This window comes from Pongo abelii, chromosome 2 (genome assembly GCF_028885655.2).
Source record: "Pongo abelii isolate AG06213 chromosome 2, NHGRI_mPonAbe1-v2.0_pri, whole genome shotgun sequence".
In the NCBI taxonomy this organism is placed as follows: Eukaryota; Metazoa; Chordata; class Mammalia; order Primates; family Hominidae; genus Pongo; species Pongo abelii.
Window position 1 is genome coordinate 6,240,787 of NC_085928.1, and position 17,397 is coordinate 6,258,183.

The window sequence follows — 17,397 nt, forward strand, 5'->3', positions numbered from 1 at the left end:
GGAAAGAGGAGGCAGGGTAGGCAAGGCTGAAGGCTGCACCAGCTTCTGCTGCTGAAGGGTTGGTTGCTAATCCTTCCATGGATTTGTCTGCCCCTTTGTTAATTAACTTGGAAAGTAGTCACCAAGCATCTTATATGTGCCAGGAGACAGGAGGCTGTGTTTACTGAGTACCAGCTAAATTTGCCACGCACTGAATCTTACATTCCCACTTGTGAAATATGGGTGGGGAGAGTTACTTGCCCATTTTACAAGCAAGGAAATGGAGGCTCAGAAGCTGAGTGACTCGCCCAAGTGCCCCAGCCAGTGAGTGGTAGCCCAGCCACACACCTGTGCTTCTAGCAGGTGGAAGGACATGCCTGTGCTCATCTTGTGACCCTGGTAGCATCTGCTGCATGGAAGTGGTGTAAGGGGAGGTGGCCAGTAAGGGTTTGCATTCTTCCTTGTCATTTCCCTAAGGCTGTGCCCCTGGGCTTCCTCTCTTAAACTCTTAGAACCTCTTTTTACACCTCTGGGACAGGGAGATCATCCCACCGACCTCTTGTTGTTGATGTGAGCTTTACATGAGATGATATATACCAAGAGCCTGAAGTATTTCACCCAGCCCCAGATTTTACCAGGGATCCGGTCTATGCTGTGTGCTGGGCACTGGAGACCCTGAAATGATTAGGCTGATTCTTGGCCCATGAAACCGCCCAGTCTGGTGGTTGGGACAGCCTGCCACCCAACAGGGACATCGTGGTCAAAGGACATGAGTGAAGTCAGAGGAGGGAGCTGCTTTTTCTGGGTGCTAGACAGAGCCTGCTGGATGCACAGACAGGCAGGGAGTCACATTTGGACTGGCTCATGAGGGATGGGTAGTTGGATACTCACCAGTTGGCCAAGGTAAAAGAAGGGTATCCCAGCATGGAACAGCGTGTGCAAAGGCATAGAACAAGAGAAGGTGTGTGTGGCTGGGAGCTGAGTCTGGGCTGTGCTGTGAAGGCCCTAAGTCTCACTCCAGAGAGAGGCGCTTTATCCTGTGGGGCAGTGGCTTTGCCGTGGGATCTGTGGAGCCCCAAGGCTCCCCAAGATGACTCATGGATGTGGAAGGCCAGGGCATTGTGAGGAAGACTAAGATGATGTGATGAGGGTTGAGTAGGAGTTAGTTTAGATATGGAAGTTAGGGAGACCCTCTCTGAGGAGGAGAGACCCCCAGAAAGAGAAGGAGCCTGCCACATAGAGAGTGGGGACAGCAGATGGCACAGGGAGAGGTGGAAGATTCCAGGCAGGCAGCATGGCAAATGCCAAGGCCCTGGGGCAGGACTGAGTCTGAGGAGCTCCTGAGTAGAGAGAGCGAGTGGGAGAGTGAGTCAGAGAAAGGAGGTCAGGAGGGGAGGCGGGCAGGGCCCCACTGTGTAGAACTTTGTAAGGGAAGTGGGGACCACAGGGGGCCATAGGCGCAAGAGTGATCCAATCTGATTTGTATTTGTGGACAGTCATTCTATAGCCCTGTGGGTGATGGGCTGGAGGGCGACAGAAGTGGAAGCAAGGAGGGCAGGAGGGGGTGGTGGAGGAGGGGGTGGCTGGTGGACTGGGATGCCTTTGGAGGTGGCCCTGTGAGTGATAGACTGGAGGGAGGTGGGGGATGGGGGATTGGCCTGGGAGGGTCCTGGGGATGGTAGGGCCTTTGTTGACACAGGAAGACCCAGGGAGGGGGTGGCTTGGGAAAATCCGGAGGTGAGCAAATTCCAGCTGGGGAAGTGTCAGGGAGACATCTGGGGTGGTTTCTTGGCCAGCTGTGGGCATGTGCATGTGACATGGGGGGCGGGGGCAAGAAGAAGGTGGCATTGGAAGCTTAGAGATGAGATCAGCCAGGTCAGGGTGTGTTGGAGAAGAGAAGAAGCCCCAGGGCTGAGACTCCGAAAGTCTGGTGCTCAGGAAGTTAAAAAACACGACAGAGAGAGAGAGAGAGAGAGAGAGCGAGAGAGAGAGCGCGCCAGGCAAGGGCTGGGGGACCTGTGAGAGGTGGTCTCAGAAGGAGACCTAGAAGAGAGGAGGTGGCTGCTGGGTGGAGCCTTGGAGAATCAGGGTGGAGGGCTGGGCCCTCTGGACATGAGATGAGGGTACTCACTCATCTTGCTGGGCTTTGCCTGGCTCTGCCTCCCACATTTTGGATGGCACCTGGCAATGCCACTCATGATACCTGTACAATTTCCCCTCCTGCTGCAACTGGGTGGCCCTCCCAGCATACGGGTCACAGCTCCTGAGCTTTGTTTGAGAAGGAAGGTGGCCAGGAGAGAACGGGGGGGAACCTGGCACCTGATCAAGGAGGAGCAGGCAGAGAGCGCCATTCAACACCCACAAAAGCAGAGCCACCTCTCGGGCTGGTGATGGTTAGAGTCCCAGAGAGGACCTTCAGGATCGGCTGCATCAGATCACCTGTGCGACAGACATGGGGACGCTCAGGCCTGGAGAAAGGAGAGTAAGAGGGGAAATTGAAGCTTGCAACTTCTTTTTAAAATTTGTACACTTTTTTTTTTTTTTTTTTTTTGAGACAGAGTCTTGCTCTTGTCACCCAGGTTGGAGTGCAGTGGCGCAATCTCGGCTCACTGCAACCTCCGCCTCACGGGTTCAAGCGATTCTCCTCCCTCAGCCTCCTGAGTAGCTGGGATTACAGGTGCCCACCACCATGCCCAGCTAATTTTTGTACTTTTAGTAGAGACGGGTTTTCGCCACGTTGGCCAGGTTGGTCTCAAACTCCTGACCTCAGGTGATCCGCCCGCCTCGGCCTCCCAAATTGCTGGGATTACAGGCGTGAGCCACCACACCTGGCCATTTGTACACATTTATGGGGCAGGTACATGTGAAATTCTGTGACATGTATGTGATTCACAGTGATTACATCAGGGTGTTGAGGGTGTCCATCACCTGACTACAATGCATTTTTGTTAAGGGTAGTCACTCTGCTTGGGATTTCTAACTCCCCAGCTCATCTGTGAAATAGGAATGCTAACAGTTCTCACTCTTAGTAACTGTGAGGTTCGTGTGCTGGGGCCCTGCCTGGCTGGTTGCTAGCACTGCTATATTTCAGCTGTTACTGTTATCCTCATTGGGCATCCCACTGATGTCATCTGGCTAAGAGCCAGGGACCATAATCTCTGTAAGGCAATCTTGGAAGAGGTTTAGGGAGGAAGTATTGGGTCCTATAGAAAAATGTTGTGAGTCTGAGCTGTGCAGAAGAGAGGATAAGCCGCCTGGGCAGAGTCGCCTCCTGTCACCAGAAGTATTCAAATAAGGAGTCTCCCACATGCCCAGAGTGTAACAAGACAGGATGAGACATTGAATGGTGGCGTCACTCTCAGTGGCCACAGAGACTCAGGTCAGGACTGTGGCATCCTGGGAGGTGGAGGCAGGACTCTGCCTGGCACCCAGTGCTCCTGAGTCCTGGGACAGACATGTCTGAGCCATGTTCCATTCAGACGGTGAGCACTGATCCCGGCCTCCGACACAACGCCTCTCAGTTGCCCAGGGTCTCCTAGATTCATTCAGCAAATACTCATTGAACACCCACCGTGTGCCAGGGGGCTGAGATATGGCTGTGAGGAAGATAGATAAGAGACCCACCCTCTGGGAGCTGACATTGCAAAGTAGGAAACAGAGGACTGAGAAAGTAAACTCATCAACAAGAGGCTCTCACAGTGCTGACTGCTGTGAGAGGGTTATTTGTTTGTTTGAGACAAGGTCTTACTCTGTCATCCAGGTTGGAGTGCAGTGGCACAAGCATGGCTCACTGAAGCCTCCATCTCCTGAGCTCAAGCAATCCCTTCCCCTCAGGCTCTTGAGTAGCTGGGAATGCAGGCGTGTACCACCATGCCTGGTTAAATTTTTTCTTTTTAAGAGACAGTCACATTATGTTGCTCAGGCTGGTCTCAAACTACTGGCCTCAAGTGATCCTCCTGCTTCAGCCTCCCAGAGTTCTGGGATTACAGGCTATGGATTTTATTTCTGAAGAAGATTCTCTTTTTTCTAAAATTATCTTTGTAAATTTTATTCTAATCCTGCCTTTATAGATTTGGAACTTACTTTTGCGTATGGTGTGATGTGGATCCCAGCATCATAAATTCTTTCCCTGCTAAGTTTGAATGCCACCTTCATCATATATTCAATTCCCATATGCACATAGGTCTGTTTCTGAAGTCTTTTCTCTTCTGTTGAGCTCCTTGTCTTCTTGTTTTGATTATTAGAACTTTGAAGTGTATTCTGATACTGTTAGAGAAAGTCTACCTTCTCTGTTCTTATTTTTCAGAAATGTTCTCAGGTATTCTTAAGCATTTCTTTTTTTGGATGAATTTTAGAATTAACATGACAAATTCTGTGACAATTACGCTTTGCTTTGGTTGGAATCGCATTGAAGTTGTAGAGTAAGTAGAGGAGAATTGACATCTTTAAGGTACATATTAGACACATGGTATGTATTTTGAATAAAGTGTACGTTATACCCATCAGACAATCAAATTTTCTTCTTCATGTGAATCAAGCATGTTTACTGTAGATTTATTTCTAGGTTTGTTTCTCTTTTGAATGGGAATTTTTTCCTATTAACTTTTCTATTTAATTATCATGGGGGTACAGGAAAGCTACTAATTTGAGTGTGTTGTTTTTGTTTTGGGCTATTGTATTATAGTCATTATTGTTAATTGTATTAATTCTAATACTTTGTGAGTTTTGAGTCACTTGGATTGTCTAGGAAGATGAAACCATAACATCTGCCAATAACGACTGTTGTTTCTTCTTTCTATTATTTCTTTGGCCCTTTTTTCTTTCTTTCTTTTTTTTTTTTTTCCCAAGACGAGTCTTGCTCTGTTGCCCAGGCTGGAGTGCAGTGGTGTGATCTTGGCTCACTGCAACCTCCGCCTCCCGGGTTCAAGCAATTTTCTTGCCTCAGCCTCCCGAGTAGCTGGGATTATAGGTGCACGCCAACAAGCCTGGCTAATTTTTTTGTATTTTTAGCAGAGACGAGGTTTTATTATGTTGGCTAGGCTGGTCTTGAACTCCTGACCTTGTGATCCACATGCCTCAGCCTCTCAAAGTGCTGGGATTACAGGTGTGAGCCACCACGCCTGGGCTCCTTTTTTCTTTCTTTCTTTTTTTTTTTAATTATTATGCATTAAGTTCTAGGGTACATGTGCACAACGTGCAGGTTTGTTACATATGTATACATGTGCCATGTTGGTGTGCTGCACCTGTTAATTCGTCATTTACATTAGGTATATCTCCTAATGGTATCCCTCCCCGCTCCCCTCACCCCACGACAGGCCCCCGTGTGTGGTGTCCCCCACCCTGTGTCCAAGTGTGCTCATTGTTCAGTTCCCACCTATGATTGAGAACATGCAGTGTTTGGTTTTCTGTCCTTGTGATAGTTTGCTGAGAATGATGATTTACAGCTTCATCCATGTCCCTACAAAGGATGTGAACTCATTCTTTTTCATGGCTGCATAGTAGTCCATGGTGTATATGTGCCACATTTTCTTAATCCAGTCTATCAATGATGGACATTTGGGTTGGTTCCAAGTCTTTGCTGTCGTGAATAGTGCCGCAATAAACATACTTGTGCATGTGTCTTTATAGCAGCATGATTTATAATCCTTTGGATATATACCCAGTAATGGGATGGCTGGGTCAAATGGTATTTCTAGTTCTAGATCCTTGAGAAATTGCCACACTGTCTTCTGCAATGGTTGAACTAGTTTACAGTCCTACCAACAGTGTAAAAGCGTTCCTTTTTCTCCACATCCTCTCCGGCACCTGTTGTTTCCTGACTTTTTAATGATCGCCATTCTAACTGGTGTGAGATGGTATCTCATTGTGGTTTTGATTTGCATTTCTCTGATGACCAGTGATGATGAGCATTTTTTCATGTGTCTGTTGGCTGCATAAATGTCTTCTTTTGAGAGGTGTCTGTTCATATCCTTCGCCCACTTTTTGATGGGGTTGTTTGATTTTTTCTTGTAAATTTGTTTAAGTTCTTTGTAGATGCTGGATATTAGCCCTTTGTCAGATGGGTAAATTGCAAAAATTTTCTCCCATTCTGTAGGTTGCCTGTTCACTCTGATGGTAATTTCTTTTGTTGTGCAGAAGCTCTTTAGTTTAATTAGATCCCATTTGTTGATTTTGGCTTTTGTTGCCATTGCTTTTGGTATTTTAGACATGAAGTCCTTGCCCATGCCTGTGTCCTGAATAGTATTGCCTAGGTTTTTTTCTAGGGTTTTTATGGTTTTAGGTCTGACATTTAAGTCTTTAATCCATCTTGAATTGATTTTTGTATAAGGTGTAAGGAAGGAATCCAGTTTCAGCTTTCTACATATGGCTAGCCAGTTTTCCCAGCACCGTTTATTAAATAGGGAATCCTTTCCCCATTTCTTGTTTTTGTCAGGTTTGTCAAAGATCAGATGGTTATAGATGTGTGGCATTATTTCTGAGCCAGCCTCCTTTTTTCTTGTTGTACTGCATTTCCTAGTATCTCCAGGACAATGCTATACAGTAGCATGGCCCGTGGGCATTATTTTTGTAATATTTAATAATTCAGTGGGGGATGTGTCTAATGTTCCCCCATTGAGTATGATGTTTGCTATGTGCTTCTGGTAGACACCAGTTCTCATTCCTCTTGGTGCCTCAGAGCAGAACAGTAACAGGTTGTGATGGAAGCTGTTTTCCCTGTTTTATGGAAAAGGAATGAAAACTTAGGAAAGCTTGGTAACTTGCCGTGCCTGCTAAGGCAATGCAGCTGATGACCCTCAGTGAGCTCTTGCTCCTGCTGGAGTGTGCAGGTGCCGTCTTTCATGGCATCTATCCCTCAGCCCTGTGCCCTTAGATGAACTGCTCAGGACATTTAGAGGGCTTTGTGGGCCTTAGCACCTACACAGCCATTCAGTCCTTATACAGAGAAGGACACTGAGTCCATAGGGAGGAGAAGCGGCTGTCAGTGGTAACGCTGAGATGTGGACCCAGGCCCATCAGGCTCAGAGGCACTCATCTGTTACTTGTTGTCCTCAGCACGAATGTCTAGGCATTCTGTATAAACTTGACTTAGGAATGTCACTTTAGACCTCAGGGGCAAACGCTTGGGTTAATTACACTTCTCATTTCTTGGCATGGCTCTTATTATCCTCTTTGCAAGCCTCTTGTTTTATTTATATATTAATATTTTATTTCCTTTCATCTTCTTTCTCCATTCCCATCCACCACCTCCATCTGCATAGCTGACAGTTTCATCTCATCAGTGTGTTTTTTGCTGTCATGTGTTCTTGCAAAGTATGCATTGTTATTTTATGTGTAATAGTTTAAATTTGTGTAGTAGAACTGATTTGGTTTCTTCCTTTTCTCCCTTAGTGCTGTGTTCCTCCACACTTCTGTGTGTCTGTGTGTCCAGCTCATGCTGCTGTGTGTGTATCCAGTCTGTTGTTTCTGACAGCTCCTCCATGTAGCATGGCCCCAGATTTTCCTCAATTTCCCCCCGAGTGATGGACACCCAGGCTGTCCCCAACCCCCTTCCACAAATAACACTTGACATGGGCATCCTTGTACTGGTTGTGCTATGGGCTGTGGTGAGGACTTCCCTGGCACAGACACCAGGAGCAGAGCGTCTGGGTCCTCGATGATGCGTGTGCTTAACTGTACAAGTGGTGCCACGTCTCTCCAGCTGGCCGCAGTCTCCACTCTCACCCCAGACACACGGACATGCAGCAGTGTGGAGGAATACAGCACTAAGGGAGAGAAGGGGGTCCCCACCTCTGCGTGGCATTTCTCACTCTTTCTCATATTTCCAGTTTAATGGATATTTTATTATTATTTTTTGAGACAGAGTCTCATTCTGTCGCCCAGGCTGGAGTGCAGTGGCTCCATCTCAGCTCACTGCAACCTCCAACCCCCCTCCCCATCCCTGGGCTCAAGCAATCCTCCCACCCCAGCTTCCCAAGTAGCTGGGCTAACTTTCTGTGGAGTTGGAGTTTCGCCATGTTGTCCAGGCTGGTCTCGAACTCCTGAGCTCAAGTGATGAACCCACCTTAGCCTCCCAAAATGCTGGGATACAGCGTGAACCACCACATCTGGCCTAAGGAGTATTTTACTTTGGAGTTCTTTTTTTCTTGTTAATTTTCAGGAGTTTATTATGTTTTGTAGATGGTAATTCCTTGTCAGTTTTGGACATTCCAGAAACATCTCTTAATATGTCAGCAGTCTATTATATGTGTACATGGAGTTCTTTGTTATACATATTTGAATTTTGAGGTAATGAAATTCATTAATTTTTGTAACCTATAGCCTGTGCCTTTGAGTTTTAAGACGTTCTCCCCTACCCTTCACTCCTTCCACCCTCCCCTGTCGCAAATACAGTTGAACCTTGAACAACTCAGGAGTGAGGGGTGCTGACCCAACTAACAGTCAAGAATCGACATGTAACTTTTGACTCCTCAAAAACTTAACTAATAGCTGACTGTTGACAGGAAGCCTTACTGATAGCACAAATAGTCAATTAACACATATTTTATATGTTATATATATTATATACTGTATTTTTTTTTTTTTTTGAGATGGAGTTTCACTCTTATCGCCCAGGCTGGAGTGCAATGGAGTGATCTCAGCTCACCACAACCTCCACCTCCCAGGTTCAAGTGATTCTGCTGCCTCAGCCTCCCGAATAGCTGGGATTACAGGCATGCACCACCACACCTGGCTAATTTTTTGTATTTTTAGTAGAGACGGAGTTTCTCCATGTTGGTCAGGCTGGTCTCGAACTCCTGACCTCAGGTGATCCTCCTGCCTAGGCCTCCCAAAGTGCTGGGATTACAGGGGTGAGCCACCGCGCCCGGCTGACTATATTCTGTATTCTTTTCTTGTTGTTGTTTGTTTGTTTGTTTTTTTCCCCAGGACGGAGTCTTTCTCTGTCACCCAGGCTGGAGTGCAGTGGCACAACCTCGGCTTACTACAACCTCCGCCTCCCGGGTTCAAGCAATTCTCCTGCCTCAGCCTCCTGAGTAGCTGGGATTACAGGTGCCTGCCACCGTGCCTGGCTAATTTTTGTATTTTTAGTAGAGACGGGGTTTCACTCTGTTGGCCAGGCTGGTCTTGAACTCCTGACCTCGTGATCTGCCCGCCTCAGCCTCTCAAAGTGCTGGGATTACAGGCATGAGCCACCGCGCCCAGCCTATATTCTGTATTCTTATAGTAAAGTAAGCTTGAGAAAAAAAAATGTTATTAAGAAAATCATAAGAGAAAGTATGTTTACTATTCATGCATTGGAAGTGGACCATCATAAAGGTCTTCATCCTCGCTGTCTTCAGGCTGAGTAGGCTCAGGAGGAGGAGGAGGGGCTGGTCTTGCTGTCTGAGGGGTTGCAGAGGTGAAAGAAACTGCTGTGTTGTTCCAGGGGTCAAGTGTGTATTCAACATGAACCTTCTGTGAATTTCCTGAGTGAGCTTAAACTTCCCTTGCTGCCACTGCTGCTGTTTTCTTATCTCTTGTCCTGTCTTAGCATCTTAGGTTGGGTTCCTTAGAAGCAGAGCCTGAGCTGGGGGGTCTTGTGCATGTGTTGGTTCATCTGGGGAGACCTCTCAGGAGAAACTCCCTGAGGAGTGAGGGATGAGAGGTGGACAAAGCTGTGGCCCACGTGAGGTCTGACCCTGTGGGAGCTCTAGAGTGTGAGTGGCCCCCACAGAACTGGCTGCTTTGAGAGTGGGGGCTGAGCTCTAGCCCCATGTTAGCCTGTTATCGGCTGGGCTCCTCCCAGCCCCCATAGGGAGGACTCCACCTCACAGACAGTTCACCAAAGACAGTTGTGTTGTGAGCTGTTAGCGACCAGCATGCACAGCAGCAGGGGTGGATGAGTTTGCCTGCCCAGTAAAGGAGACCTGGACAGGCCCCTGCATATCTGCTGGACTTGGTGACTTCTGAATGGTGACTCTGCCTCATGTTGCTATCCACAGGCTCCACCAAGGACCTGATCGAGACTTGCTGCGCAGCCGGACAGCAGTGGGCCATCGACAATGACGAGTGCCTGGAGATCCCTGAGAGTGGCACTGAGGGCAACGTCTGCAGGTAGGGTGGGCTCCCTGGAGCAGGCGGAGCTGCCCATTTGCCTTCTCCAGAACCCTGCTTGCCTAGGACCCCAGGCCCCAGGCAGCCCAGAGAGAGTGCACCTTCACATGTCTCTGGGGCATAAGGGTGATTGGGTGTGGCTGCCGTGCGCCATCTGGCCAGGCTTTCTCCAGGGGTGGAAAGTCCAAGACTGGGCCTAGGAACAAACTAGCCACATAAATTGGTAGCTGGTCTAGTGAGCAAGATTCGAGAAATGTACAATTTGAAACAAGTTTTAAAGGAGTGCTATCCCCTAGGAATAGTCGAGTGCTCCCCTCACCACATGCTGCAGTTGCTGCCGCACTCATGCCACTCGGGCTTTCTCTCCTCTGCCCTCTTCCTTTCTCCGCTTTGCTACCCTTGGGTCTTCAGGAGGCTGGCCTCTCACTGTGCTCCCTTGCTGCTGTGCTGGTTGTTTCTTGTGACTCTGATACCACAGCAAAGCAATCCTTTATCCCCATGCCTTCCCTTTTCCAGGTCCAGGAGAGCTCTTGGTCAGCTGCTCATGCTTTTTTTTTTTCCAGGGACCCCGTCTAACCTACTCATTTTTCCAAATAAGAAAGATGAAGTGCAGAGAGGCAGTGTGATTCACTCAAAGCCACACAGCTCACTGGCAGCATGGCCGGGATTAGACCCCATGCTTCCCAATGTCCAGACCACTCTGCTTCCTATAAAAAAAATTTATATTCTAACCTTGTCTTTCCCTTCAGTCATTCTACCAATATGGGGCAACTTAGGAGTTAGAGCATGTAGCACTGGGACCCTGGAGTTTGGGGCTAAGCGGTCCTAGTGCATGCTTCCATCCCTCTTGTGGATGTGCCCCACTTCAGGGGGTGCTGAGCCCTGTCCCCTATAATCCCCGCCGCCCTGTCCTGGCTCTGGCCTCTGCAGCTGATTCGTCAGCCACCTCTGCCCCAGGCAGCCCAACAGTGACTGGCAGGCAGTGACCAGAGACCCGGAGGCTGTGCTCCTCCAGGCTGACCTGTCAGCCTTTTCTGGGATTGGGTCTCTCTGTCCTCCCCGAACGTTGTGGGGGTGGGGACTCTGATGCCAACCCCTCTCTCTCAGAGGTCAGAAACACACATCTCCAAGTCCAGTGGGACCCAGGCCTGCATCTTCTTGGTTAAGCCAAGAAATGAAACCCATGCAACCCAGTGGAGGTTGTGCCGGCTCTGCCACCTGCACCGGCTCCCTTGCTGTGGACCTTGGGCAGGGCTTCCCTCCTCTGAGCCTCACTCACTTTCCACTCTGGGAGGATGGGGTGGGCGATTGGGGGCTGAGTTACCCGCTCTGTTGCAGGACAGCCCAGAGGCACTGCTGTGTCTCCTACTTGCAGGAGAAGAGCTGCATGGCTGGCGTCCTGGGAGCCAAGGAGGGTGAGACCTGTGGGGCTGAGGACAATGACACCTGCGGCGTCTCCCTGTACAAGGCAAGCCTGACCTGTGGTCTTCAAGGCAGGGTGGGGCGGGGCGGGGCGGGAGGCTGGCCTGGGCCTGAAGGTCCTCATGGCCCGAGAAGTTAGGCTGTCCTTGGGGTGGAAGGACTGTTCATCTGTGCAGAAAACATTATCAGTTATTATACTGACCAGTTAATTCACAGAATATTTTTAGAGTGCCACTGTGTGCCCTGGGCATCAGGGATGCAGCAATGAGTAACACAGATGGCATTTCTGCCCTCCTGGGGATTTCTTTCTGGCCAGGAAGACAGAGGAATATCATGAGGAATATGTCAGCACCTGGCGTGGTTGTGCTAAGGAGGAAAACCTAAGGAGAGGCGGGATAAGCAGTGTCAGGGCTGGGGAGGTACTGCAGTATCAGCTGACAGGGGCCAGGGACAGCCTCACTGAGGAGGGGACATTTTTGCAATGCCTGGGGTGGGGGATGTCTGTGAGATGCTTTCAGGCAGAGATGAGAGCCTGCTTGGCATGTCTAGGCTGTGTGGCTAGAGTGCCTCGAGTGACAGGGGGCAGGTGGAGCTGAGCCCAGAGAGATGACAGGGCTCCTGGCCATCATCGGAAGGACTGTGGTTTGACTCTGAGTGAGGTGGACCCCATGGAGAGTTTGAGGGTGTCTTCTGGCAGTTGTGGGGACCGGTTATTGAGAGTGTTTCTCCCACATGGGAGGTGGGATTGGGATGGGGTAAAACCCCACCAGGCAGCAGTGGTACAGAGAACAGTGTGAGCTAACACACAGGCGAGGACGTTGGGAAATGGGGTGTGTGGTCCAGTGGTCTGGCAGCAGTAGAGACAGGCCACCAGGAGTCCTCAGGCTGGAACATAAAGGACAGTAAATGCTGAGAGCTTTGGGCTTCAAGCAGAGTGTCTGTAAAGCTGTGGGAAGGATTTACAGCAGGAGATCAGTTTGTGTACTAGAGCTCATGGTGGCCACCGGGGGACAGGGTGTCAGTTTGACTACAAGTAATGGAAAACTTCCTGGAACACTGGCTTTTCTCTCATATGCTGCAGGCTGGAGGAAGGCAGGGCTGAGTTAGAGGAGTGAGCGGCTCCATGGTCATCAGGAATGGGACACAGGCATAGTGGTCTTGTCCTGCCAGCTCTCATTTGCCACCTCTTGGTCCAGGATGAACTCCAGAAAGGGGCAGGAGAGCCCCCTTGTTTTAAATTATTATTATTATTATTATTATTATTATTATTATTTTGAGACAGAGTCTCTGTCACCCAGGCTGGAGTGCAGTGGTACGATCTCGGCTTACTGCAACCCCACCTCCCAGGTTCAAGCAATTCTCCTGCCTCAGCCTCCCGAGTAGCTGGGATTATAGGCGTACGCCACCACACTTGGTTAAGTTTTATATTTTTACTAGAGATGGGGTTTCGCCACATTGGCCAGGTTGGTCTCGAACTCCTGACCTCAAATGATCCACCCACCTTGGCCTCCCAAAGTGCTGGGATTACAGGCATGAGCCACTGCGTCCAGCTTAAATTATTTTTGATCATGGTGAAATACACATGATGTAAAATTGATCGTCTTAACCATTTTTAAGTGCACAGCTCAGTGGCATGAAACACATTCACATTGTTATGCAGCCATCACCACCAAGCATCCAAGGAACTTTCTTATCTTCTCAAGCTGAAACTGTTCCCATTAAACACTAACTCCCATTCCCTCTCCCTGTAGCTCCTGGTAACCACCATTCTGCTTTCTGTCTCTGTGGGTTTGACTCCTCTAGGGAACTCATGTAAGTGGAATTACACAGTGTTTGATCTTTTGTGTCTGGCTTATTTCACTTAGCATAATGTCTTCAAGGTTCATCCATGCCATATGTAGCAAATATAAGTGTTTCCTTCCTTTTTGAGGTGGAATAATATTCCATTGTGTGGACAGACCACATTTTCTGTATCTGTCCATTCATTGATGGACACTTGGGTTGCTTCCACCTTTTGGCTATTGCGAATAATAATGCTGCTGTGAACATGAGCAGAAGAAGAGCTCCCTTTTTTGAGAGCGGACTGTAGTTCTGCTTAGATTTCATTGGCTGGAGCTTTGTCTCCTGGCTACATCTAGCTGCAAGGAAGACTAGGGAATGTAGTGTCTTTATTCTGGGAGGTCAGGTGCCCCATTGAACATGAGAAAGAAGGGAAACAGACATTGGGATGGATAGCTGGCTGTCTACAGCAGAGGTGAGGGCAAACTAAGACAGTGGCACAGTTTCAGGAAACCTTCCAGAAGAGACCTTATCCTGATTGAGGAGCGGGGGAAGGAATTGAAGAAGCCCAAGGTCTCAAGCCTGGGTGATGGTGACAGAGACCGCTGGATGGTTCTGGCATTTGGGAGAGGATTTTGACTTCAATTTTGGTCATCTTGGGGTCAATTTTTTTCTTAAAACAACTAGTATTAGTGAGAGGACCCTGTTGACAGGGTCTAGAAAGGTTTAGAATCCCCTTTTCCGTCTTTATGTTTGACCCTGGACCAGTTCTCTTTTCTTTCTTTCTTTCTTTCTTTCTTTCCTTTCTTTCCTCCCCTCCCCTCCCCTTCCCTCCCCTTCCCTCCCCTTCCCTCCTCTTCCCTTCCTTCTTTTCTTTCTCTTCTTTCTTTGTTTCAAGACAGAGTCTTGCTCTGTCACCCACGCTGGAGTGCAGTGGCGCCATCTCGGCTCACTGCAAGCTCCGCCTCGCAGGTTCATGCCATTCTCCTGCCTCAGCCTCCCAAGTAGGTGGGACTACAGGTGCCCGCCACCACGCCCGGCTGATTTTTTTGTATTTTTAGTAGAGACGGGGTTTCACTGTGTTAGCCAGAATGGTCTCAATCTCCTGACCTTGTGATCCACCCACCTCGGCCTCCCAAAGCGCTGGGATTACAGGCATGAGCCACCACGCCCAGCCAGTTCTCTTTTCTGAGCCTCAGCTTTTCTATCTATAAAATGAGGATATTAATCCATGTCTTTTTGGGTGGTTGTGGGGATCAGAGATAATGCAAACTAAGTGTTAAGTATGTGATGGGCCTTCATTAGTGGGAAGTGTTCAACATTGAGAGATGCGAGAATAGAGTATCAGTTAGCTGTTGCTGGGTAACATACCATCCAAAACCTAGTGGCCTGTTGCTGGCTTAATGCATGAAATTGTGGTCAGCTGAGTACTTCTGCTGACCCAAGCCATGCTCAGCTGATCCTGGGGGCGGGGGTGAGTGCTTGCTTATGTGGCTGCTGTCAGCTGACGGCTCCACTGGAGCTAGATGACCTAGGTTGGCCTTGGCTGGGATGACTTGTTTCTGCTCCCTGCAGTGTCTCAACCCCCAGCAGGCTAGCATGGGCCTGTTCAGTTAGTGGATGTGCAGAGTTCCAAGAAAATAAATAGAAGCATTCAAGGTCTTTTGAGGCCTAGGCTAAGAACTGGCACACCATCATGTGTATCTCATTCTGTTGGCCAAAGCAAGACAGAAGGCACAACCAAGAGGTTGGGAAATACACACTTTCTCTTAACAGAAGCAGCTGCAATATCACATTGCAAAGACAGTGAACACAGAAAAGATTGAATAATTGTTGCTGTTATTGCAACCAAAATACCACTGTATTTTAAAAGAAATAAAACCAATTTATTTTTGAAGAAAAGCAGCCTGGGCTAGGGTAGATCTACATCTTTAGGAACCTAGTCTTCTATTTTAATGTTTAATTATCTTTAACTTGTAGCTTCCATCTTCAGGGTCACTTCGTGGCCCAAGTTGGCTGCTAAAGCTCCAGCCATCACATATGTGCTCCAAGAAGGAGAAAGAGGGGGAGCAAAAACGATGTACTTGATTCAAGTAGAGTCATCCCCAGTTTAAAGCCCTCCTAAAGGCTCCGCTGAGTGAATCTATCTCTAACTGCAAAGGCCCCTGGGAAATGCCATCTTTTAACTGACTTGAATAGAATTGGGGTTTGCTAGTAAACATGAGGGGATAATGAGTGTGGCTGGGGGGGTTATAGTTCCTTCCACAAAAGGCCATTTATTTGTTATCTGTTTCAAAAGACTTACATTAGTCCTACCCGTGCCAGACTTGGGAAATAGAGGCAGAGGACCCCTCCGCCCTGGGAGAGCGCATAGTCTGGCAGAGGAGATGAGATAATGGTGAATTCATCTCCATTTATCAGTCCCTCCCCTGAGCCTAGCTCCAGGCTGGGGCCGGAGATTGGGCAGTGATAACTGTCTCTCCCTGCAGCAATGCTGTGACTGCTGTGGCCTGGGCCTCCGCGTACGGGCCGAGGGCCAGTCGTGTGAGTCCAATCCCAACCTGGGCTATCCCTGCGATCATGTCATGCTCTCCTGCTGTGAGGGTGAAGAGCCTCTTATAGTACCTGAAGTTCGCCGACCTCCAGAGCCCGCAGCTGCACCACGGAGAGGTGAGTGCTGCCCTTCCCTGGCTGCGGCATATAGGGTGAAGGCTGGGTGACCTCTGGCCTTCTGTGGGGACCCTGGGTCCATCATCACCTGTGGCTTGAGACACAAGTTCTGCTCTAAACAGAGTTCTGAGGATGGTGATTTCATTGTTTTCTGTGGACTACCCACTCCACCAACTTAACCACCAACTACCACCCATCACCCTTTCACTGTCCACTCACCACCCTCCCCTCTCTTTGTCTATACATCTTCCTCCCTATCTACTTTGTCTATACATCTTCCTCCCTACCCACTTATCAGTCTGCTCTTTTTCCATCCATTGCACTTGTCTCCCACCCATCCTCCCATCCTCTTGTCCATCTCTCCATCCATTCATTCACTCCCTCATTCATCCTCTATCCCATCATCTGTCCATCCATCCATCCATCCATCCGCCCACCTACCCACCCAATTATCCATCCATCCATCCATCCATCCATCCATCCATCCATCCATCCATCCATCCACCCACCCACCCACCTCCCCACCCATCCACCCATTCACTCACCCACCCATCCATCTATCCATCCATCCATTCATATATGTATCTATCTACCTATCCACTATCCACTCATCCATCCATTTGTTTATCCATCCATCTATCCATCCATCCATTTATCCATCTACCTACCCATCCATTCATTCATTCATCTGTCCATCTGTCCATCTATCCATCTGTCTGATCATCTATTCATCCATCCATCCATCCATCCATCCATCCATCCATCCATCCACCCACCCACCCATCTGTCTGTTCATCCATCTGCTTATCCATCCATCCATCCATCCATCCATCCATGCATCCATCCTCGTTGTCCTTGGTGTCACCCCCTTCTTCTTCCCTTCTTGTGCTGTAGCCACTGTTCCAGCTTCCATGTCCAGTCCCTGTCCCCTAGCCAGGGCTGTCTCCTGGACCCATGACCATTAGCCTCCTCTGTGCCTGGTGGGTCTGCAGGAGCCTGATGAGGGTCCCCCAGTGAGTCAGCAGGTGTCCTTTGTGTACATGGGCCTTGGTGGCCCTGGGGCTGGCGCCATGAGAGTCCTGGCAGGCCTGCTTTGTTGGTGTCCACATGTTCAGCCTCAACTGTTTGGGGACCAGATGTCCAGGTGGGTTCCAGAACCACCAGCCAGTTTTTTCGCTGTTCCTATGGACCGTCATCTGGGGCCCCTGTGGATTTGTCCTGGGCACTTCATGGAGTGGAAATTAAAGCCACAGATGAGGTCCTGGTATCAAGATTAAACTCTTGGCCTCTGGAGTCAGGTAGACTTGGTTGGAATCCTAGTTCCTTTGCTTACCTGGGGCAGGTCACACAGAAGGAAGGCTCCTTCTTGGAGCCTTCACTGTGGCATCTGTCAAATGGTCTTGTATTCTTTACCTTGTTCAATGCAAGGATGAATGATAGGATTTCTGTCAAGGG

At 48.9% G+C, this 17,397-nt stretch overlaps 1 protein-coding gene across 2 annotated transcripts in view; it reads left to right on the forward strand.

Annotated features, from left to right (window-relative positions):
• Positions 1-17,397, forward strand: part of FBLN2 (fibulin 2) — a 92,089-nt gene that overhangs the window by 51,863 nt on the left and 22,829 nt on the right. For both annotated transcript variants that reach the window (XM_024244485.3, XM_024244484.3), the window contains exons 3-5: positions 9,960-10,071; positions 11,410-11,539; positions 15,762-15,942. In XM_024244485.3, coding sequence (XP_024100253.1) covers positions 9,960-10,071; positions 11,410-11,539; positions 15,762-15,942 — 423 coding nt within the window. The remainder of the gene's footprint in view (positions 1-9,959; positions 10,072-11,409; positions 11,540-15,761; positions 15,943-17,397) is intronic.